We start from the raw sequence: 23,408 nt of genomic DNA, 5'->3' as shown, positions 1-23,408 counted from the left end.
AGTATGTAACATAGGTGTTTGCAATGTTTCTGCTCTTTTAAGGAGGGTCACTTTATTGCTAAGGTATTATTTGTTTGATGTTGGTCTTATTAGCCTTAGTAGATGTTAGTAGTGTTTGTTTCTTTCTTTTTTTTATTATTTAAACTTCAGAGTAAAACCAAGGGGGAAGACCTATCTAAATCTTACTGATATACAAGCTCTTCTGCTGTTAATCAAGCAGTAGCTTAGTAAATACTTTCCTTCTGCTAATGTGAGTATTTTGTCTGTACTAACCAAATACCTTAATAGTGATAAAAACCATCTAAATAGAATACTGAGTTAATTATATTTCTGTTTTTGAGCATGGGAAATGTTCTGTTACAATAACCTCTTCATTGGTTTTGGCATTGCTCTCTCCTCTAAAATGAATAGGTACAAGAATATTTGCCTTACAGAGTTATTTTTGTCACATTGTTTAGGCTGTTTGATTTTTGCCTTTCAGTTTTGTTTCATGAAGATCTGTGGTTCTCAGATTTAAACAGCTGTGTAAGAACAACTAGCAACTTACTCTGAAAGAAGCCTGGTCTTTGTCTGAAACTTAGACATCCATATATTGTTAGAGAAGATTCTTTTTTTTACACAGCAGATAATATTTTTGGTAACTGATGTTTAGGAAGATGTATGTGTTGATGAATATAACTTCTTCACTTCTATACCTCCTCTGTTGTGATTTCCATGGTGCCAAAAGTGATGACTCTGCTCCAGTGGCATGTCCAGTTTTTTATTGAGTTGCTTTTGACCCCAACTACCATGTTTAATAGCAATATTGTTTTATACTGGCTTAAACTACTCATGGAACTACAGTCTGGGATGTGAACAATTTGTTAGCTGTTACAGAGTACCTGCTTAAGATTATGCTCTGTATCTCCTGTAAATAGGAGGCCACTGAGTGCTGCTTATTCTTCTTTTATTGAGGTGTTTTTTTTATGATAGGACATGGCATGCAAATAGATTAGCATGAAGGAAGGTTAGCATGTGTTGCTTAGGAGTCTGTTGCCTTGAACTATGTTGAGATAGACATGTTTCAAGGCAAAAAACCCCAAAAACCTTAATTTTCAAACTTGATTTGCCACTTTCTTCTAGCCTAGAAATTATTTAATTGCCTAAATTTGTCAGTTCAGAAGCTTTATATTCAGTCTCATTCATATGAATTAACCTTGAACATCCATACAGACACACAGGACCTTCTTGGCAGATGTCTATATTCAGTTGGGCATTTCATAATGACCAGCCTTGCACATCTCCAGTGTTCAGTGAATCCAAAGAGGATGAAGAATCTTGAATTATGGAATATAAACTTGGTTCAGTAAACTTTTTTAAAGAAAAAGGAGTCTTCATGAAGACTGACTTTAAACTGTGATATTTCAGGCTATATTTCCTGGCTGTGGTGTCACTGTGTGATATTATGTGGTTTCCAAGCCATTGCTAGCCAGTTTGCCTGTAGTTTCCCCTTTATTTTTCTTGCTTTATAAACTTAGAGTCCAGGACATCAGCTTGTCAAAATAGAGACAGTGAGCAGCATGTGTCCCCAAACCTGATTAGAGCATTTAAATTATGGAGGTAATTTTTGATTACACTTTGTCCACATCTCCTCTCCACAATCGGCAGCTGCCGATTATTTTTTTTCCCCATAGAGTTGCAACATATTTCTGCTGGTTTGCTTAGAATGTGAGGTCTTTGGTTTTAAATCTATATTAAGCATTGCTTTTCAGCCATTAGTTTTCATACCACTGTGATTTTATGATATTAAAATCAGTAGTGGTTTTCAAGGAGGAGGAGATTTATTTTTACTTTGTTCAAAGAAGATAAAGTAGAAATAATTTTAATTATTGTCAAATCAGAATTGAAGCATGGTTTCCTAGTGAAAATCTTACACATTTTATTGAACTATTTTGAATGTGTATGGTAGTATCAGATATAAAAGTATTTGTTTGCTGTCACCTAAGTTCATTCTCAAAGTTTGAACATGCTGTTACATCTTTGAATTGTAATTGGACACATTTTAAGACAAATTCATTTAGCGTTATTTCTTATATTGCAGATGGCTGGGATCCGTTTTCTCATCCATATAAGAAGATGGAATATGGGAAGTGGGAGTTGTTCATTCCGCCTGGACAAGACGGTTATCCTCCTGTGCCACATGGATCAAAGCTGAAGGTGTTGGTTCTAAACTTACTCTGTCCAGTTCTTGTAACCCTTCTTACTCAGTTGTCCTTTTTGTTATCTTCTAAATAACTAATGCTTCTCAGAAAAATTAAAAGAAGATAAATAATTTTATCTAGTTAACATTAACATCCCATTCAATAGCGCAGAGTCTAGTTGGAGGCCTGCGTCTAGCGGTGTTCCCTACTGGTCAGTACTGGGTCCAGTCATGTTCAATATACTCATCAGTGATGTGGAGGAAGGGACAGAGTTGTACTCTCAGCAGATTTGCTGATGTTGCAAAACTGAGAGGAGTGCCTAATATGCCAGAAGGTTGTACTGCCATTCAGCTTAATTTGGACAGGCTGGATGAGTTGTGCAGAGAGGAACCTAATGAAGACATGTGTAGGATCCTACACCTAGAGAGGAATAACCCAGTGCACCAGTACAAGTTAGAGGGTAACCTGCTAGAAAGCAGCTCTGGGAAGAAGGACTTGGGAGTCCTGGTACATGACAGGCTAACCGTGAGCCAGCAATGTGCCCTGGTGGCCAAGAAGGTCAGTGATATCCTGCAGCGCATTAAGAACAGTCAGCAGGTCAAGGGGAGGTTATCTTCCCCCTCTGTTCTGCCCTAGTGAGGCCACCTCTGGAATACTGTGTCCCATTCTGCGCTCCTTGGTTCAAGAAAGACATGGAGCTACTGGCGAGAGTTCAGTGGGGGGGCTACAGAGATGATTAAGGGACTGGAGCACTTCTCTTATCAGGAAGGGCTGAGAGACTTGGGCCTTTTTAGCTTGGAGAAGACAGAGGAGTCCATGAGTATAAAATCCTTTCTTTTAGAAACTAATGGAAAGTTTCTTTGAGCTGTCAAATGCCACAGTTGTTATGCTTAGTGCAGATATACATAATGACAACTATCTATCAGTGGAGTTGATTATTTCTAGGTGAATATTGATTTCAGTCAGATGTGCTTCTGAGAATTTGAATTGTTGCAGTCAGAGCTTGAGTTTGAGATATTGGATGCTAACAGGGGACAGTAATGGGTAGTTTAGGAAAGAAGGGTACTGAAATCATCTATAGACTAGGAAAATTAAGAAACTAGGAGCATTTGTATAATACTACTATATTATCAGGACTCTCAGCAGCAAAGCTAACACACTGCAAAAATCCTCATTTTTCTGCTGAAAATCAGCTTAGGTAAACAAGAAATCTGCTGAAACAAAGATATGCATAAATATGCTCTGGAAATGCTTACTCAATGTGTGTGCTTATCTCTGTTTTTTGTTATGGCCTATGAAATTATCCCAGTAATAAATATGGATAAATTGAAATTTAGGGATAAATCACTCAAGGATGAGAAAGCTGTTTTCATTTTGCAGTGTGGGAAAGAAAACAGTTGTCTGCAATTCAGAAATACAGTGATTATGGAGTAATGTATGAGATTGTAGAACGGTTACTTGAAATTTTCCATGGTTTTTAGATGTAAGTAGGTTAGATTTTTTTTGTTGTTGCTAAATCTAGCTAAGTTATATTGTATCTACAAAAATATTGAACTCGCCTACTGTAGAATATTCTATGCTCAGTGTGAATGTTAAGGAGTGTTGATAATTGTTAACATAATAGCAGAAACCATATATTCTTAAACACATTTGGAAAAAAGTTAAGATTATTTTTTTGTCTGTCTACCTATATAATCACTATTCATATCTCCTATATTTGAAGTACAGGCCTTTATAGCAGTTTTTCTCTTTACATTCACCATTTTCTTTGAAATATAAACTCAATAAAGCAAAGATTGTATTGCGCATAACTTGTTTAGTATGCAGAATTTTTTACTACTGATTACTCTTGGTACTGTTTGTTGTACTAGTAAGATGATTTGCTAGAGTTCTCTAGTTGCTTTGAGTCTTCTGAAAAGCCATGGGACTCCTGCTGGCAGAATAGAATGCAAATTTGATTTCCTTTTTTCATTATTATATGCTAAATTGTAGATTTTATTTTTTACCCTGCCACTTCTTTAATCATGCTTTTACATGGTCAGTTTTAAACAAAGGTTTGTGACGTTGTCACTGACACTCAAAATATGTGATTGACAAGCAGGCTCTTGAAGCTGGACTCTTCGGTCTGCCTGTGAGAGAGATTTACTCCTGAGTACGTAAATTCTTGTCTTTACCCAAAAAAAAGTGCAAATATTTAGAAACTTGTTTTGCAAGTGTGCATAATTGAGGACTTCATCCATATGAAACTGCTCCCGGTCTCATCTGTAACCTTGCTGGTAACCTTTCGTGACACTTTGTTTTTGTTCTGTGGTGCCTACACAACTGCATGTATCGCAACACAATCTGTAATTTCAGTGTATTCAGATGATATAATTAACATGGGAAAAAAGTTAACATAGCTCCAATATGATTTATCTGTGACAAAAACTGGAATAAGGTTGGAATGTTCCACATGGGCATGTACATTACCCTCATGCTACAGAGGACTTTTCTATCCTCTCTCACTCCACTAACAGGTTCAGAAAACTGCTGCTCTTCTGTGAGTTTTCTTCTAATTACGTGGTTCTATTAGACTGTGATCATTTGTAAATGTGTGTATTTTTGGGAACGTGAAGATTTGTGTGGTAGAGCATGGTCTTACAATTTTTCATGCAGAAGCTGAGAATATTGGTTTGTCTGTAGATGGAAATTACTATGCATATTGCAGAGCTAATGTTTAAGGACACAGGCATTGTTGTCTGTGTCCACTAGACCAGGCAACAAAAAGTATTCCTGTCCAGTGATGAAGGTATTCTCTTTTGCTTTACTGAAGAAGCATAAGGAAGTCACACGTTTTAAATTTTCTTTACCGATATATTATTAAATATTTAAATTAAAACAGTGAATTTTAATCAAATCACTGCATAAATATCTAATCTGCTAGGGAGAAAAAAAGTCTTCTCTAGAAGGTCCTTATCTTAGCTCTGTCTGCACTGTTTTCATCTCTAGTTCTACACAGGCGAATGCCAGGTTCTGAAGCAGTGACAAGGTCATTCCTTTCAAGTAATTTTTAAGCCAGAATAGGAAATGGATGGAGTGTAGTTGGTGACATTAATTTAGATAGGGTCAGAAAATATTTTCGTAGGAAAATAAATGAGGAACAGAGGTCAAACATTTACCTGTTTTTGATAGTAGTAGACCATCTACTGTAGCTCTTCAGGCAGTCTTTTCATAAGTAAATATAAACATTGAAGAAGGTGAGTAATTAATTAGAAAACCTGCTATAGATCTTCTGATACACTTCTGTATGAAGGGATGGATGCTTGCAACATTTGAGTGAGTCCCTTGTGAATTAAGATACCAATCTACAAAATACGGTTAGCTGCTAAAAAAGGGCATTATTTTCCCCTCCCAGAGAATCGAGTGGGAACTTAAAGTGAATTGATTGAACAAACATTGTTCCTGTGGTAGTTGTGTGGTGTTTGCTTTTTTAAAAACAGATGTCATAAACTGAGCACACATTAAAAAGCCACCAGCACCACCAACAAAAAGAAAACCAAACAAACTGTGCTTTAATAAATTCTTTACCTCTGTTTATTCTAATGGGGGTAGTTTGAAAGATGGTTGGGACAACCAAATTTTCTTTAAATTTTGGCATGCTTGTCATGCTAACAGTGATGACAGTTGTTGGGCAAGTGTGCTTATCTTTCATGACTGAATTGAATTCTTCCTTCATTGTCAGAATACTCTTAATTACCTTTTTTTTTAGTATACAGCAAGCTTTTATTAAAACTAACATGAGTAGGCTTCTTCAGCAGGTCTTGTCATGTGTTGTCATATGCATGCAAGAGTTTAATCAGTGCTCCACTTTGTTGTTCTATTGTTTAAGCAGTAGTAAAACTCATAAATAAAGGTGCCTGTAAATTAAGTTTTCACTGTAGTCCTTAAGATCCTAATTTGGAAATATTTTTAGTGGAGTTTAGGGGGGATCAGGGCAGTACTGGTAAAAGCTGAGGTATTAGTATCTGCAATGGGACCTTGTTCCTTGGCATTTCTATAAAGAATATTAAACAACACAGAAAATGCAGAACAATTGGAAAATAGAAACCAGTAAGAATTTAAACCTAGATGAAAATAATTTCCATATTAATGGCTAATGATCAGCTTCTAAAATATTTTCATCCAGCTTAATAAGAAGAGATGGTAAGATCAGTATTTCTAAAATATTGGCAATTATGATTGAGCTACCTGCTGCCCTGGAACTTGGAACAGGAGGAGATCTGTACAGCAGAACCACTAAGTTTCTTCCGTTGAGCTGGAGACAATTTACTAAAATAGTAGTAACTGTTCAACTAGTAATGACAGATCTGTGATTTCTGAAATGATTTGACAGAACAAGAAGGGGTTATGTGTTAGTAAATTTACCTGACACTTTATCTGACAGTATGCTGGGTAGGTGCATGAAGTTAATTCACTGTATGCAACTAAATATCACTTGTCCATTCATGAAATCTAGGTTCATGTAAGTGATTCTGGCTCATTTCTCTTGAGTTATGAAGGTGAGACTCAGAATGGCTGACATGCCTCCATAATGCAACTTTTACCAAGAGCAGGGTAAAGATTACAAGGTTGTCTGTAAAATATTGATGACTAAATTTGTTGGTTTCTTACTGTGTTTTTGAAGCCATGTAAGTTAATTACAAACAGGTAGCTTTCTCAGATAGCTTTTATGGTTTTGAGTGTAGATAGATAAAAGTAAAAAAAAAAACAACCCACAAAAAAAAAAACACCTCTGTTTTGTAATTATTTTAATTGAGTTTTAACAGATTGTTTCTTGGTACCATAGCAGTCTTCATAATTTCTCTGTATATGCTGACAGAACTAGTCATATACAGCTCTCAGGGAACAAATAATGTAGGTTTTCCCTGGAAAGGTCACCTCAGAAAATGATAGGATTTTTTAAAAAAACTGTATTCCATAATTTGCTAAATCTATATTCCTTTCTGCTTCACATACATATATCTGCGTGTGTGTATATATGTATGTATTTAATTGGTAAAATTTACAGTTTTGTGACAGTATCTTTTATTGTAACACAATATTCTTCTATTGATATTCCACTCTTGCATATTTGAGTGGTTTCAGTGATTGCTGAACAGTAGTTATAGGTACCAAGCTCAATACAAAATTGAGGCTGGCATGAAGAATAGAATCACCATTTCTTTTGAAAATTAGTTTGTGCAGAATGTTTTAAAATTTCACAACTATTGGTTTTGAGTAATTTTCCAGTCCAAATCTATAACCCTTTTTAATATTGACGGGTACAAAGGAGGAACTGCTTTGAATCAGAACACCAACAGACGACTTTTAGGTACTTCTAAGCATGATTACAGTTGTATCCAAGAAGTGCTTGGGAGAGGAAAGTTAGTTGTAAAGAATATTATTAAAACTTCATCCTTACAGTTTTTACCAATGTACCAAATACTTCGTAGGAGATCTGCATGCTCTGTGTTTAACTTTCAAACCTTGAATAGGAATTAAATATGATGAGCAGGTAGGTTAATCAGTGTCAGGGAACCACTGTTAGTAAAATTCATCAAGTGTAATTACTGTCACTGATGAAGTAGATGGTGTTGCAGCTGACCCTACTGGTCAGGAAGTCCAGCAGCATGGTATCAGACTGGCTTTGAGTTCAGGTCTCATGCACTTCAAGCAGCAGTCTGCAGTCAAAACATGAAGGTGTTTTTAATGGGAACATGAAATTCCAGGAAACTTTTTAATAATGGGATAACAGGCTAGTGGTTAGCATGCTAAGGTACAGAAGTGTTACAGATGTGGTGGGTTTTCTGTAATGTAAGATGTGAATAAGTTATGTGCAGTCAGACAGCTTTTACAAAAGGAGCCCTAGATAATCCTATCAGAGATGCAAATCCTGAAGAAGCGTTCACTCTTTTCTTACATGTACAAATATAAACACTTCTGATGTTTCCTGTTTTCACCTCAGCTAGGGGCATAGGGAATATCTTTGCTCATAGTTTTGTTAAATTCCATGTCACTTAAATTTAATGTCTTAAATGGCATCTAGGACATTAAAAACAAAAACAAACAAAAAAAACAGGGAAAAAACCACCAGGTCTGCAAAGTTGAACAGTGAATGAAACAAGTGTTCTTCAGCATTGAGTTATAAACCTATGTGCAAGAAGGAGCAGACATGGAATTCCTGGCTTTTTGAACTTTAGGGAACAAGACTTAAGTCTAGCTTATGCATTTCTGGACATCAGTGGGCTGAATGGGAAGTAAAGCATTAATCAAGTCTGTGGCAATACCCTTCACGTTTCATTGCTTGATTGTGAGCCATGACTCTTAAGCAAGTTATTGTAGACTTCTCTGGGTTACAGAGTTTGCTAGCAGGAAGAGTTATTACCTCATTGAGAGGTAAATGATATTTTGAATTTGCCTGTTTGGATTTGGTAAACAGTTTCAACTACTCCTGAACCCATAGAAGGAGATGTTGTAGTAGCAATGAGGCATCGTAATGCAGTGGACTGTTGCTCTTCGGAGCATTTTTTGCAGACTGGGCTTAACTCTTAAGAGTTCTCCTGTGACCTGAAGATTGCACGGTTCTTGGTAGGAGGTTTTGTGGGTTTGGTTTCTTTTTAGGGGAAAAGGGAGAGACATTTTAAAGGTGTCTTGAAAGGGAATATGAAGTCTGAGAGTCCATATATGTATATAAATGTGGCTGTTGTTTCTAGGGGAATTATTTTGGTTTTAAAATAGGACCACTAATTAAGTAAAGATTCTGACACTCCTGTCAATACTGGTATGTACTTTCAAATTTTCAGCTGTATTTGTCTCTTAATATTAAGAGAAGATTACAGGTCAAGGAGAAAGTGTGAGATAAGTTTTGGTATACTGATGGACTAATTCCAAACCTTGGATGCCAAAGTCTTGTGAAATGGAATCTATACTGGCAACACAGCCAGCACCAGAGCTGTTTGAGCAGGACTTCTCTGAGGCCTTATGATAAAGTATTGAAGGTGTGCTACTTGAGAATTGCTTGAAAGAGTCCAGCGCAGAGCCACAAAGATGATTGAGAGAGTGGAGCATTTCCCTCATGAGGAGCGGCTGAGGTAGCTGGGTCTCTTTAGCTTGGAGAAGAGGAGACTGAGGGGTGACCTCATTAATGTTTATAAATTTGTAAAGGGCGAGTGTCAGGAGGAAGGAGCCAGACTCTTGTCTCTGATGTCAAATGAAAGAACAAGGGGAAATGGGTGCAAGCTGGAGCATAGGAGTTTCAAACTAAGCCTAATGAAAAACTTCTTCTCAGTGAGGGTGACAGAGCACTGGACCAGGCTGCCCAGAGAGGTTGTGGAGTCTTTCTCTGGAGACATTCAAAACCCACCTGGACGTGTTCCTGTGTGACCTGGTCTAGGTGATCCTGCTCTGGCAGGGGTTTGGACTGGATCTTTTGAGGTCCCTTCCAACTACTAAGATTCTGTGTTACTTTAAAATATCACAAAGCAGTTAACTTAATGCACCTAAAAATGTGTGGAGAGAGTTAGGTCAGCTCATCCATGAGAGATGACCTCAGAACAGAGGGAGCAAGTCACAATACTCTGCACTTAATTATCCACCAAAAAGGATGTGGTGTAAGGTACTCTTGAGTTGTTGGGCAGGGGAACAACAGCAAGAGGAGGGAGAGGACAGTGGAAGGACCATTTGGGACTGTAGGCTACCCCAGATATAAGATACTATGTGGAAATCTATGATAGGAAGAGGAGGTGTTGAGCATGGCCTGCATCCTCCCCAAAAGATGTTTTGCTGTCAGTGTGAAACAGCAGTGAATGGGAGCATCAAGAAGTAAGCGTGCTATGCCCCAACCGCAAGGTGCATTATGCAGCAGTTGTCCTTTATACAAATGCGTTATAGTTGGAGGATAAGTAATACTTAATGCTTGGGTGCCCCTATTACATACCTCAGCAGCTTCTTTTCTACTTGACATGGTTTGAAATAACTCTAATAAGTTACCATTATTGTGTGTAATGTACTTTATTATTATGGTTGCTTTTCAAACCATGTTCTTCTACCCCAAGGCTCTCAGTTATATAATACATGCTTTTATATTATGCATACAAACTTTTATAGTCTTTGAGCTACATCACTGTTGTTATAGTAACTTGATTCTGGTTAAGTCACAGTGGGGAAAATAGTATTTTTTGAACTGTGTATTTTAGAGATCCAGTTTTCTTTTGACTTATTAACTTGATTTTGAAAAAGGTTTTTAAAATTTGGATTCTAGACTGAAAGAAAAGCTTGGATGCTGTCCTGCAGCATAATTACATGTGGTGCTTTCCTTTAAAAAAAAAAAAAAAACAAAAAAAAAACTGGTTATCTCTTAGTACCTAATAATGCCACCTTTGCGTACTTAACAGTTAAAAGCCTATTGTTTCTTCCTGTAGAAATCCATGTACTTTTAGGATAGTTCATGATCATTAAGTGAAGTATTGTCTTTACACTTATGCCTGTTGAAATCTATTGGGAATGTTTCCATGTGATACTGCTTTTATTTTTAACAACTCTCATATGGTTTCCTGGATTTTAATAGTTTGATTTTTTTTCTATGGTATTTTCTCTATCTGTATATGTATTTTTATAATACTAGGCTACTGTCTCCATGTTTTGGTTTTTTATATTCAAATAATATAGTATTTTCTGTATTTTTTGTTAGTGTTTACTAACTTATCTTAGTCTTCTAAGAGAAGCATGGAAATGGAAAAAAGACCAAAAGCTTTCCTTTTTTAATTTGATCTAGTAAACTAGTTAAACATGTTCTTAGGTTCTTCACTGCAGTTATGCAATTGAAATGCTTAATTCACAAATGGAGCTATATCTCCCTCTTTTGGAAAATCAAGGCATGACTTCATGACTTGGCTTTGAAGATAAGCTTTTGCTTCTTTCATATCTTATTTTATTTTTTCTAAATTTGTTTTCTTTCACGGGGGGGGGAAATGGCGCAGGAAAGAAGGGGGAGTTATGAACAAATATTTAATATCCCTAATACGTTTAGAGTCTAAGAGCTGATATGATTATATATTTACAGAAAAAAAATCTGCACAGCAAGTAGAGCCCTCTCCCAGTGGCTTCTGAACTGCAGATTCCTCTGTAGAACTTTTTTAGATGTATTTTGAGAAGTATTACTTTGTGTCTGATAACTAAGGGGTACTTTTTTCAATATTTGATTTGAATGCTTGTTCCTCTAGCAGATTTCTTTGCCAGAAAATTGCTCGGGAGAAAACAAAGAAAGCAGACAGCTTTATCTCAGTGGACTTAATTTTGACAGTAATCTTAAATTGATGATGAAAAAAAAGGTCGGATAAAGGGAGACGTAGAGTAGTGTGGATAGAGTGAATAGGACTTTTTCTTTGCAGTGTAACTGATTTGCGATTTAGGTAGGAGAACAACCTGGCAGAAGCAACATGCTGTCCGTTCTTTCCAAAACTGCTTTATAAGGTTTATACTAAATTCTCTTCACTTGTTAGAAAATAATTTTCATGACACCAAGCACCTTAACAGATACACTTCACTTCTTGGTTATTTGGAGCAGTAGGAATGGTAATTTTTTTCAGCAGAAGGTGAGCTCTGGATAGAGTACTTGTTTTCCATGCCTCTGCCCTCACTGATTTGGGTGGAAGGTGCGTTTGGGTTCCTGGCAGAGGAAGCTGAAGTGTTGAACAACTTCTGATCCCTCTTCCTGCTTGCTGCCTCTCTTGAGCTGTGTTAGACAGGGCAGTGAGCGAGGCACTAGTGAAGAAACTGTGTTCCCTTCTTCATTCCTGGCCTCCTATTTCTGAGACTGTTAAAGAGGTGTTTTATCTGGCCCCTAAAATCTGCCAGGTTGAATGAAGACAATTCCAGAATAAAGCTCTTAACAGTGCTGTTCTGTCCCAATTTTTTGTCAGGCTTTTGTATTTTTATCTAAATCTTCTTTAAAGCAAACTGTGTTAGGCAAGGGACTCTGTATTCTGGTCCTGAGTTGTGCAGCAGGTTGCATTACCTTCCTGGAAAGTGTTCTGCTGTGGTCCTGTGTATTAAAAAACAAACATAAAAATCCATTGCCTCTAGGCTTGAGTGCTTCTCCCACAAACCAGAATGACCTGCAGAAAGAGAATGGTACTAGTTGCCCTGTGGTTTCCTGTGTGTATATGTGGGAAATGCAGGGATGGTGGTGTGTTTTTATTCACTTTTGCAAATGGGCTCAATTTACATCATCTACTGGCAATAGATCATCAGAACTGTGTATTCTATCCTGGGTGCTAAAATCAAGTTGGGATATGCTTTGTGGAAGAAAAGTACACAGCTAAGGTGTGCAGGGGAAGCTGTTTTCAGCTGATAGTATAACTTCTCTGTAGCAACTTGAGGGGATTCAGGAAAGGATGAACAACTTAAGAAAAAAAGAAATATGGTCCTAGAGCAAGGCTTTATCAGTGGTTTGAATACAGGAGCTGTCTTTGAAACTGAACAGCACTTACGAAATAAAATCTAAGACCAGGTTTTCTTACAGCAGCAGTATGTCGTAAGTGTAAAGTTTTGGAGAGGTTAACTTTAATTGATTCAGACTCTTTTGTTTTCTCATAAAATTGTAGTGTTTTCTCTCAGTTACCCTATTTTTGCAGAAGTAAAAATGTAAACTTTTCTTTGTCTGCAGTGTATATTGTACTAAAAAACATTTTAGTGTTTAAGCAGTTGTTTTCTTTCCCCATGCACTCTTCAAACAATTGAGGGAGAACAAAACCTTGATATTTAAGTTCTAATAAATTTCAGGCAGTGGAAAAACTTGGTTATGTTACTGCAACATCCAACAAACTTCCTAGAGAGTCTTTAAGACTTAATCCTGTCATGCTTTTAGGCTTTGGGTTGAACTTTCAAATCAGCTGCATGTTATTGAGATGAGGTGGTGATTCTACCTGTGTTCTGTGGCTTTTACATTTGGATAATGTTGTCTCAAAAATGAATAAATATGAAGCTAATGAAATGCTATAAACTGTAAAATATTGAAATAATAGCTTATTGCCCTTACATAAATAACAAGTCACTGACATTTCCATATTTATATTAAAGCTAGTCCACTCTCTCATTATGTTAGCTATTGTTGGTTTGATGGCCAATTTAATTTCATCGTTATATTAAAAGCCACATATACCAACAATCATTCCAACTGCTTTCAAGCTATTAAAGTAATGAAATAATAATACAGTGTTTCAGAGCAGTTTATTGCTTGCATGTATTCATCAGTTATCTAGTTATCGCCTTCTCTTTTTGTTCTCTTCAACTGGAGTATAAATGACAAACCACTATATAACAAATTTCCTGAAACACACAAATATCAGTCTTAATTCTTTATTCTTTAAGAATAAAAAGTCCAGCAGATGCTAGTTTGAAATGAAAATAAGTATCTGGAAAAGAAGGAATTATCAAGACAGCGTGGTTTAGTTTTATTTCTAATGTTTGAACCTGTATCATCAGTGGAAATAGAGGCAGATGACTTACAGGAACATATCATAATTGAATACAATGCTCACACATGAGATTAAAGTCTGCTTTAGATGAGGGAACTGAAAGCTAAAGGTGGGGATGCTGGGCAGAGAAATTGTCTGCTCTTGTGTGTAACTGTAATTTGAAATATTTTCCCACACCGTTCTGAAGATCTGTGTATGTGTATACTGGCAGATGAAGTAGCAAATGAAGCTGATGTGAACATAAGATAAAGGTAGGCAAACACAGAAAGGGGATATTCATAAACATATAAATTTTAAACATGGTGTTGTGACCTGTTACTGCAGTTTCATCTGTCATAAGAACAGCACAACCACATTAACATTTTATACATGGGCTTACATTTTACCTAAATTGTGTTTTTGCGTGATCCTTTAAAATTGTTAGATTTGCAAAACTTTCAGGCTCCTTATTGTTATTGATGATAATAACAATTTAAAAAGTTTTATCCTGCAGCTTATTCTCTATTTCATAGATTTCATATTCTCTAGTGGGACAGACATGGAACACATTGTCACTTTGATACTAATGTTCTTCTGAGATCTAGGTCCCGCTTTGTCTTCCAGCAGTCCAGCATTTTGAAAATTGAAATACACCTTTGCACAGATGCCTTCAAAGACAGCCATTGTTGGATGTATGTTTGCTCTTAGTACAGCCATATGTTTCAATTTTTCTAGTTATTTTTTTATAATTTGAATCTGAAAGGTCTTACTTCAGAATTAATCACTTCAGCAGCACTGATGCCTTAATCTTGGGGTTACCACGACATATTTTCACTAACTTGGGTGTAGTCATCTGTGAAGTCCACTGCGCTAATTGCAGCTGCTTTGGGTGCTAAACTTCAAGTGTGCTGAACGTTTCAGTTAGAAATGTTGAAAATACAACCAACATCCCAATAGTGGAAAATGCAAACAAAACACTTTTTTTTTAACATTTACTTACAAAGGATGAGCTGCTTAGGGTTAAGCTCTTCAGTTTTTGTTGTTTTACAGTTGTGATTATATGAATTATGTATCTCTGCCATGTCCAATTTTGGAATAAATTGACTTTTTAATGTCAGATTTTGAAGGGCGTTTTCATTCTGTCATCCTGACACTTACTTATTTGTGTAAGAGCATTTATTTACATGTATTTATACTGATATTTCACTTGGAAGTCAGAACCATGTGATATTCAAAGGTTATCAAGGATTTTGAGTTTTTAGATATTAATGTGTGAATCTATTTACTACTAGAGGAGGGGGAAAATAACCCAAAACTATTTAGGTGAGCTAGATCTAATGTTAATATAGGCACATTCTACATGACTTAACTTTGAGTTTTCCAACATCTCGTGTTAGCAATTCTCAGTGAGTGAACCAAAGTGGAAACTATGGGGAAGTCGGGCAAAAAAGACTTCAGTACAGAATTCTAAACAGGTTAGCTGTTATAAGAGACTTTCTCCTCTCCATTAAAAAAAAAATCAAAAATCATGTTGCCTATGTATTATGCAGTTTGATAGTAACATACTACTCTATTTTGTGTTTCAGACAAAGATATGTTTAATGTGGCAAACTTCTTGCATCTGGTTTTTGTCTTTGTTGGCTTTTCTGTCTTCCTAAACTAGGGCAGTGTAACTATAACCCTTTTGCTAGACGTATTTTTTTCTTCTTAACTTATGTTTTGGCTATTTCTTAACGGCTTGAACACACAAACTCTCAGGGAGGTATTATTTTGCATAGAAAATTGGAATTTTCTTTTTCTCCTGCGCTTGTTGTCCTCTTAGAATCTTTTCTGCAGCGACCAGCATTGCTTCTCCTCCTTGATAAATTTACTTAGCTCCCACTGGTAAGCGTTTAAAAGGTGACTTAAATCACAAAGGTGATGAAAGCCAAGGGTAAGCCATAATGCAGGTATGTAACTGTGATATGAAAACGTATTGTTGACAAAGGGCTGTTTGGTACATATTATGTGTATTAAATGCCTACTGCAGACCTTGTGCGCATACTATGCCTGATGTTTCATTACATGTTACAGCTAAGTTTAACTGATTTTTTTTTACTAGCAACCCCATCTGTAGTCTCTATTATGTACTTAAAAGTCAGCAAGATGTGAACTCTTATATGTTCTTAGAAGCCAGCAAAAGTGTAAAAGAAACTGATAATAGAATCAGAAATACAGTGGCTATTTTTACCCAGGATTTTCTTCAACTAAATAAGTGTAAAACAAACAGGTTATTTGTGGTTAGAGACTAAACTTCTGCCAGTTTGACAGTCCACTTGACAAATGCATTTCATGCTATAGTAGTATGCATTTTTAAAGTTTTATTTAATGGGGGCTGTAGCATCTATATTAAATAATATGATGTGCCTCCTCATATACATGAAGGAAAGAACAGGGACATACTCTTTAAAAATGAAGTAGGTAATTCCCAAGGCCAGTTTGAAGAAGCCTATTTAAAGAACATCATGATTTTTATATATGTTCTTTAGAGAAGACTTGAGTTAATTGGAAAATGTGAACTCAGCTATAAAATGTTGATGAACTAAGTGGTAGCTAGCTTAGTTTATGCGTCATAACTTCTAAGAATTAGTTTGAAATGAGTAAAAAAGCAAATTCTGAGCAAAAGTAGAATTTCTGCTAAAAAGATTCATCGGTACTTTGTCAGAAGGGCTGTGTAATGTCTATATTCAATAATATTTATGTATATATAACCTGTAGTAGCAGGTGCAGTGTATACATGGCAGCTGCTTTTTATATCTGAACACTGCAGAGAATGGACCACAAGTAATAGTTTGGGGTGAGTGGGGCAAGTGTTGTTTATCTTTCAGCTTTGCATGTGTGCTTTATATTATTAATCCTTTTATTACAACTTTTATTTGTAATTAATTGTTTCAAGAAATGCCAAAGCGAATATGGGAATGAAAGCTGTTGGACTATTTCCATTAGAGTTATTTTTGTCAATCTTGGGCTGAAGAGCTATTTGTTTTGGGGTGCTGTTCAACTTTTTACATGTTTTATGTTTTGTTTGAGTTTTTTTTGCTCATGCCTCTGCAGAGCATGATGGTGTGGGGGTTCCGTCTCAAACTTTAGCAAATACTATCTTGAAGTCTTTCTACTTGTAACTTATTAATCAACTTTCTGCAATTGAGGAGAGAGGAATAGACGTTGATTGAGTATAGAGCTTGGTAGTTAAGGAAAGATTCAGTAAATGGAATTCACTTGAAATTAATAAAAGGGCTAAGCAAGCATAGGAAATGAGAGTTGAAATTGTTAGGGATCACTTGATAGAGGTCTAAAGAAAATGTTGATTATGTTCTTGTAAACCAGAGAGGAACAGGATTCAACTTCACCAGCTTAATTGCCATAATGATCCTTTTTCTGGCTTGGCTGTGTTGCTATTGACTGCTTTCTCTGTGCATGGCTCATGATGCTCAAAAATTACAGCAACGCATGAGCAAAACTGAGGTTTCTGCTCTTATGGTGATGTTCAACCAGGTACAGCCATGACTGGATATATTTGGAAAATAATCCTTAAAGACCACCTACACTGTAATGAAGACAGCAAATAAATTTTCTAAATACTTGTTTAAAATAAATGCTCTCCTGCTTTTTTAGAGATTTTCTGATATTGACATGATTACATTGTATGACTTCTATTTTTGGATAAATGTATCCTTTTCTTTAGAACATGGGAGTCTTATATTTTAGCATAATAAAACTGAAAGTTAAGTTCTAAAATAAAAATGAAACCCAAAAATTTAGGTTTTGAAACTTAAAATAGAGCATATTCTTAAGTCTGTTAAGTGTGTAAACTCAGCCCTTGCAAAAAGCGGTAGACTAGCACGTCTGTTTATCACTCTATGTTGTTGCTATGATAATGTGACAAATACATGTATGCCTCTGCTTCTTGGGAGTTTTATTTGAATACGTTACAATTCTGGCTGTGAAAGTTAGTAGGAACTTGTACAAGCTCCTGTAAAGGTCTCGCAGTTCCTAAAAAGTCTACACAATGAACTTGACCTGATAGATGCTTTGAATGAAAGCAAAACTAGTACTTAAACAAAATGACTTCTCAAAAACTGGTAAATCAAATGCACTGGTGCCTCAGAAACAAGGGGAAATATGGTCAATTTGAATTGAGTGACTACAGAACAACAAAATGTAAGTGATTTCAGCAGGATGGTAATTAACATGTGCATCATAGCTGTAGAAGTGGGGTTGAAAAAAGTGAAATAACTGGTTGTTCATTTAAATGTTTATAATTCTTTTCTAAAGTGTTTTTCATCGCTGAATGGACTTAAATGGAATAGTATGCATGACTGGTGCATACTATTTCATAATAAATGTCTTTCTACCCCCCCCAGTATAATCTTACAATTAAACCAGTACTACATCTAAATAAATGTTCTGAATTTAGATTAATTACCTTATATTTCTTAAAATGTGCCTACTGCTCATAGACCTGGAATATTAACTTAAGTAGCTAAGGTACAGTTATTGTATGCAATAATTACCTTATTTGTGATGAGTAAATTGGGACAAATTAATAAAACAAGAAATAATATCATCAGAAGTGTGTCACCAGAAAGAGCAGAAAATTTGTATTAAGAGTAACTTGCAGATTGACAATGCTGTCAGCCAGGAGGATCTTCATAGTGTTGATATAGTTTGCAGAAATACCCTTTTGGCCAGCGTTGCTAGCACAGTTGACATAAGAAATTTTCCTTTCAACTGTACACTGCTTTCAATGTATTTTTCTTAGCCTATTCTGATTACATGGTTAATCTCAATTACTCCTTCTTACAAAAGCTGTTTTGAGTTATCAGAGTTATACTAATATACACTGAGACACACAGCAATCACACCTCATTGCTGTACTCTACCAACTTCCATTAACCTAATGCGTAATGTTTTCATCTTACTTTCTCCTGTCGTTGGGTTGAAGATACAGATAATCTATTAAAATAATGAAAGGCACTTACCACAGGTGAAAAGGAAATTCTTTAAGTGTCTTCTTCCAGACTACTTGTTAGGAATTAAGAGCAAAAAAAAGTCACTTTTTTAATAAAAAAGGGGAGGAAAGAAAAGTTCACCTCCACTTTTCATTTGAGGCTTCTTATGATTATAGTGGTCCTTACAAAAAAAAAAAAGCCCCACAAAACAAAGAACCAAAACAAACAAACAAAAAAACCAAACAACCATTGATTTCTCAACAAAAGTGTAACAAAGAATTTCAGACTTCACTTGCTTCTACGTTTCTGGGTTCTAAATTTGCAAACCTTCTGTGTTACTGTTTTAGTGGCAGCTAACATACCAAGGAAAACCAGAGTGATGCTCTTCCTTCTGCACTGAGGAAGTGGGGAGATAGGGTGAGGTGAGAGAGATGGAATAGGTTTCTTTCTACATCTCAAGAAGGGGCTGACAGCAGTTGGCTTCATAGGACAACTGCCTTAGTTAGGCAGAGGAGCAGGAATACTAATTGTGAGCAAGTCAGCTTCAAATGCTGGACACCTTGCATTAGTGTGGCAACAGACAGTGCCCTGATAGATTCTCCCATGACATGCTGTGTGGAGTGAATCCTGTTTGAAGCTCTCCTTCTTTGTCATTCAAGCTAGTATTTAATTTCCTTAGAGGAAAACAACTCTACTCAGAAGGCATATTCTCATGAGGGTTTCTTGCTGTGCTTTCAGTCAAGAGCCATGTAGGTGTTGTAGCTGTCAGTACCAAGGGGGAGCTTCCTGCAGGCCCCTCTGTTATGCTGAGATGGTGGTTGTTGTCTTGGAGCCAAGGGACATGTGCAGCACTACATGGACCTGTTGTACCTATCTCCCAGTCAGCAGCACTACCTTCCAGCCCTTTAATTCTCATTACCTTTCCCAAAAGTATTTTGTAAGATACATATTACATTAATTATTCAATGAAGTAGAGATGGCCTGTTAAAGATTATCAGTTCCTCAAATACAATGTCTTCTGCAACGTTCCAGTACAACATTGTTTTAGTAATTATTTAAATTTTGCTTTTGTTGTGTAAAATTAAAATACTCCAAAAGATCTCCTAGGTCACTCTTTCTGGTGAAGTGAAGTTTTATTGAGCTTTTTGAAGGAATTTAAAGGAATAATCCTCTTTCATCTAATGTTGTAAAATAGAGGAAACCAAATATGGAAACTAAAACAAATGATAATATTTAATTGTATCATCATTAAAATGATGAAGGCATTCAGAGAAACTGAAAAGCAGAAGAAGAAATCCAGCAATGTAAATTTTACTCTTTTCCCTCTTCTTGACCAGAAAGCTGTCCTGTGCTGCTTGTGTTGATCTGCGTTTCTGGTCTAAATGATATTGGACAGGACTCGCAGAGCATAGAAAAGAGGGAATTAAGATATTAAAATTGGCTTACTAGATTGTTTGTCAAGTAAACAAATCACAGTTCCCATCTTGGTGGTATTATACTGCATGTCTATTTAAATTTATAAGAACATAGTGAGGAAATAGGATTGTCAGGGGAAATTGGGGAACCTAACAGTAAACCATTTGGAAAGGCTCTTTCTCCCGTTACTTATATGAAGCTTACATATATATCCTCACCTTTCAGCTCCAGCTTGTGATCACTCCTGTGTCTGACATGTCTGTTTTGCTATCCCCTGCAAATCATCTCTGTGAACAGGGTTGTTCTTCCTTGTCTTGACTTGCATTGCATATTTGTCTGTTTTTTAAAACTGTAGCTTACTCTTTCATTCTCCACTGTGGTTTACATAGGAGATGTTGTATGAATTATATGTGACTACAGTTGTATGTTGCTGTTATTTTATAGGTGGTGATTCGTGCTCAAAGTGGTGAACTCCTCTATCGTATTTCACCTTGGGCAAGATATGTAGTGCGTGATGAAGACAAAGTGAATTATGATTGGGTACATTGGAATCCACCACAGTCGTATATAGTAAGGGTTTACTATTATTTTGAAAAGATGTATAAAACTGTGTATCATGTCATCTTTGTATCCCTGCTTGTACTTCTCAGGTATCTATTAGTTAAAGTAGGTACCTGAGAAATGAAGGGTTTTTAGTCATGGTTTTGACAGAAACAAGTGACTTCAATGATGGATGTTTTTGAGCTTCTTTCTTAGTTGTCTCATAGAGTATGTAAAAAGTAGTTACCCATTAAAGTCATATTTTAAACTTGGCTTCTCACATGCTAGGCAAGCTTGATAACTATTCCAGAACTAGGAGGCCCCTCCTGGTACAGAGAAGGAATGATCAGAATTGGGTTTAAGAATTATTTAGCTGCAAATACAAATTCAGTACTCCAATAATAAGTCAATGCTGTATGAAGCCAGAAAAAGCTTTCAAAAGTAAGGTGGTCGTGCTCCAGTCAAATCCTAGTTTCTTTGTATCAGAAAAATCCATCTATTGATTTTTTTTTTTAAATGCCCTCTTATTACTTATGCACTGCTACAGGAAGAGAATCTCTTTATATCATATATGAAAGATATCCTAGGAGAACATTCAGGAACTTCCAACTGAGTGGTGTTAGTTCATATTATTACACTTTTTTTCTGTCTACACTAAAAAATGGTATGCAATATTCTGTATCAGAGGTGCTGCAACCTCTGTTCTGAGTTAAATTTTAGCACCCACCTCAAATTATGAAGCATCTGCTTGACAGGGAAAGGGTAACTCAAATAGAAAAGCTCTTAAAAAAATCATTACATAATTTGCAGTAGCTTTCTTATATAGGTACATAGTTCATATTTAGTGATCTATCCTGTATGTATGATACTGTCTGTCACCTAGATTTTCTATAGGAAGAGGAATGGGGAGGTAATTGGAGATGCAATAATCTGCATGACCCAGAGTGAAAAGAAAGTGAGACAATTTAGGGTGCAGATGAGGCCTTACTGAGTCAAACGTCAGGCAAAACAAAACAACGGGATCCTTTCATGAATAGTAGAGGTGCCCACTGAAAGTAAAATACAGGGAGTAAAGCTCAACCAGAACTTCTTATTCTTCACATTGTTCCTTTAATTACTGCTCAGGTATGTGTGTGTGTTACTGGTTTTGTTCTAACTTTTTTAAAGATTTGACTTAAATGTTAAAATTACAAATAGAATGTAAAATCTTGTAACTTTTTTTTTAGTTGTGAGAGGGAGGAAAAGAAAAACCTTTTAAGGGGAGGAAATAGGTCTTAAGCAATAATTTTCCTAAGTTTCTTCAGACAAGGCTTTTGTTTTAAGACATCTTCTGATCAAGTATAAGCTGCTTTTCAAGTGTAAGGAGGTTTTATGATGTATTTCAGTTGCCTCTGTATTTAAATATTTTCAACCATCTGGAAGTATGTACCTACAGACTTGGGATTTATTTTTTTTTTTAATCCTAAGTAATTGGAAAATAGATTATGCTGTGCTGTGGAACTGTGTTCTGTAGGACTGAAAGATTTATAAATTTTAGTTTAGAGAAGGCAGCACAACTTCAAATACCTGCAAAAAGCAGATATGCTTAAAAAACAATCTTTCTACTGTTGTCTTATTTTCAAACAAACTTTGTATTAGTGCAGAAGAACTCTATATTATAATGGCTGCTATAAGTTTTTCTGCTTTGGTGTAATTTAAAAAGGGTATAAGAAAAGTGTTGAATCATGGATGTCTAGTTTCTTGTTCATGAAGAATGTTAATTTAAAATAGACATTTGCTTTAACAGTTTAGAATGCTTAATTAGTTCTGAAATGTAAAACAAATGACAAAACAGACCTTAAATTATTTTTCATCTTGTGCAAATTATATGATTGTGACAATACTTGCAAGCTGTTGTATCCTAATGACAACTGTTTTGGGTTTTTTTCCCTTACAGCATAAGCATCCTTCCCCCAAGAGATTAAAAAGCCTAAGAATCTATGAATCTCATGTGGGGATTGCTTCTCCAGAAGGGAAAGTAGCTTCTTATAAAAACTTCACATATAATGTACTACCTAGAATAAAGGATCTTGGTAAGTAATAAGAGGTGCTTGCAGAGATGAAAATTTGTATTTGCCTGTGCCTTATTAGAAAAAATAATTATCAAGTGTCTACAGTTTTTTTGCATTTTTAGATTACATGTACAGTGAAAATAGATTCTTAGGACAGCAAAAACTATAAACAAGTAAAATCTATGGAGAAACAATGAAGACTGAAATAGGATATGTGAATCAAAATCTAGTCTACAGATTTGTAATCACGTTTTACTTTTACTTAAAAAGCCTAGATAAATATTGCAGAGCGGTTTACTTTTGGCGTGGTTTGTTTTCAACTTGTAAAAGGACCCATTTTTCTGATACAGTCTTCAGAAAATACTGGGTTTTTAATTGGTTCTACTGATGTAAATCTTGATTATAAGGAAAGACAAAGAAATATCTGGATAGAAATGATTGTCATTCCTGTTTGTCAGAATAAGTGTGCTAAATTTTTTTTATCCCTGGGTAGTTGCTATGAGGTATCAGAATATGGAAACTTTAAATGTGAGAAATCTTTCAGAGAACTTCTACTGTATTAGAGGGGATGTATGAAACAGCTGGCATGATTATCTCAGAGGAAGACTAGCAAAACTTTTCACCTCAATTTCTATTTGATGATTATTTTTTGTCCTGTGGTCTCTTTGCACTGTTTCTATAATGGACAATATTAGAACTTGCTGGCTTTTACTGCCCTGTGATGAAATATGTTCTGTTACACTCAACTGTAAAATA

At 35.8% G+C, this 23,408-nt stretch overlaps 1 protein-coding gene across 1 annotated transcript in view; it reads left to right on the top strand.

Moving 5' to 3' along the window:
- Nucleotides 1–2,080: 2,080 nt before the first annotated feature.
- The window catches only part of GBE1 (glucan (1,4-alpha-), branching enzyme 1), a gene marked incomplete at both ends in the record, with an annotated part of 128,666 nt that continues 107,338 nt past the window's right edge, over nt 2,081–23,408 (top strand). Inside the window, 3 exons of the mRNA XM_010183216.1 lie at nt 2,081–2,196; nt 20,506–20,631; nt 22,538–22,673. Of these exons, the coding sequence (XP_010181518.1) occupies nt 2,081–2,196; nt 20,506–20,631; nt 22,538–22,673 (378 nt within the window). The remainder of the gene's footprint in view (nt 2,197–20,505; nt 20,632–22,537; nt 22,674–23,408) is intronic.

This window comes from Mesitornis unicolor, unplaced genomic scaffold (assembly GCF_000695765.1).
Source record: "Mesitornis unicolor isolate BGI_N332 unplaced genomic scaffold, ASM69576v1 scaffold6364, whole genome shotgun sequence".
NCBI lineage: Eukaryota > Metazoa > Chordata > Aves > Mesitornithiformes > Mesitornithidae > Mesitornis > Mesitornis unicolor.
Note: the sequence above shows the minus strand (reverse complement) of the source record. Positions and strands in the feature narration are given on the sequence as shown.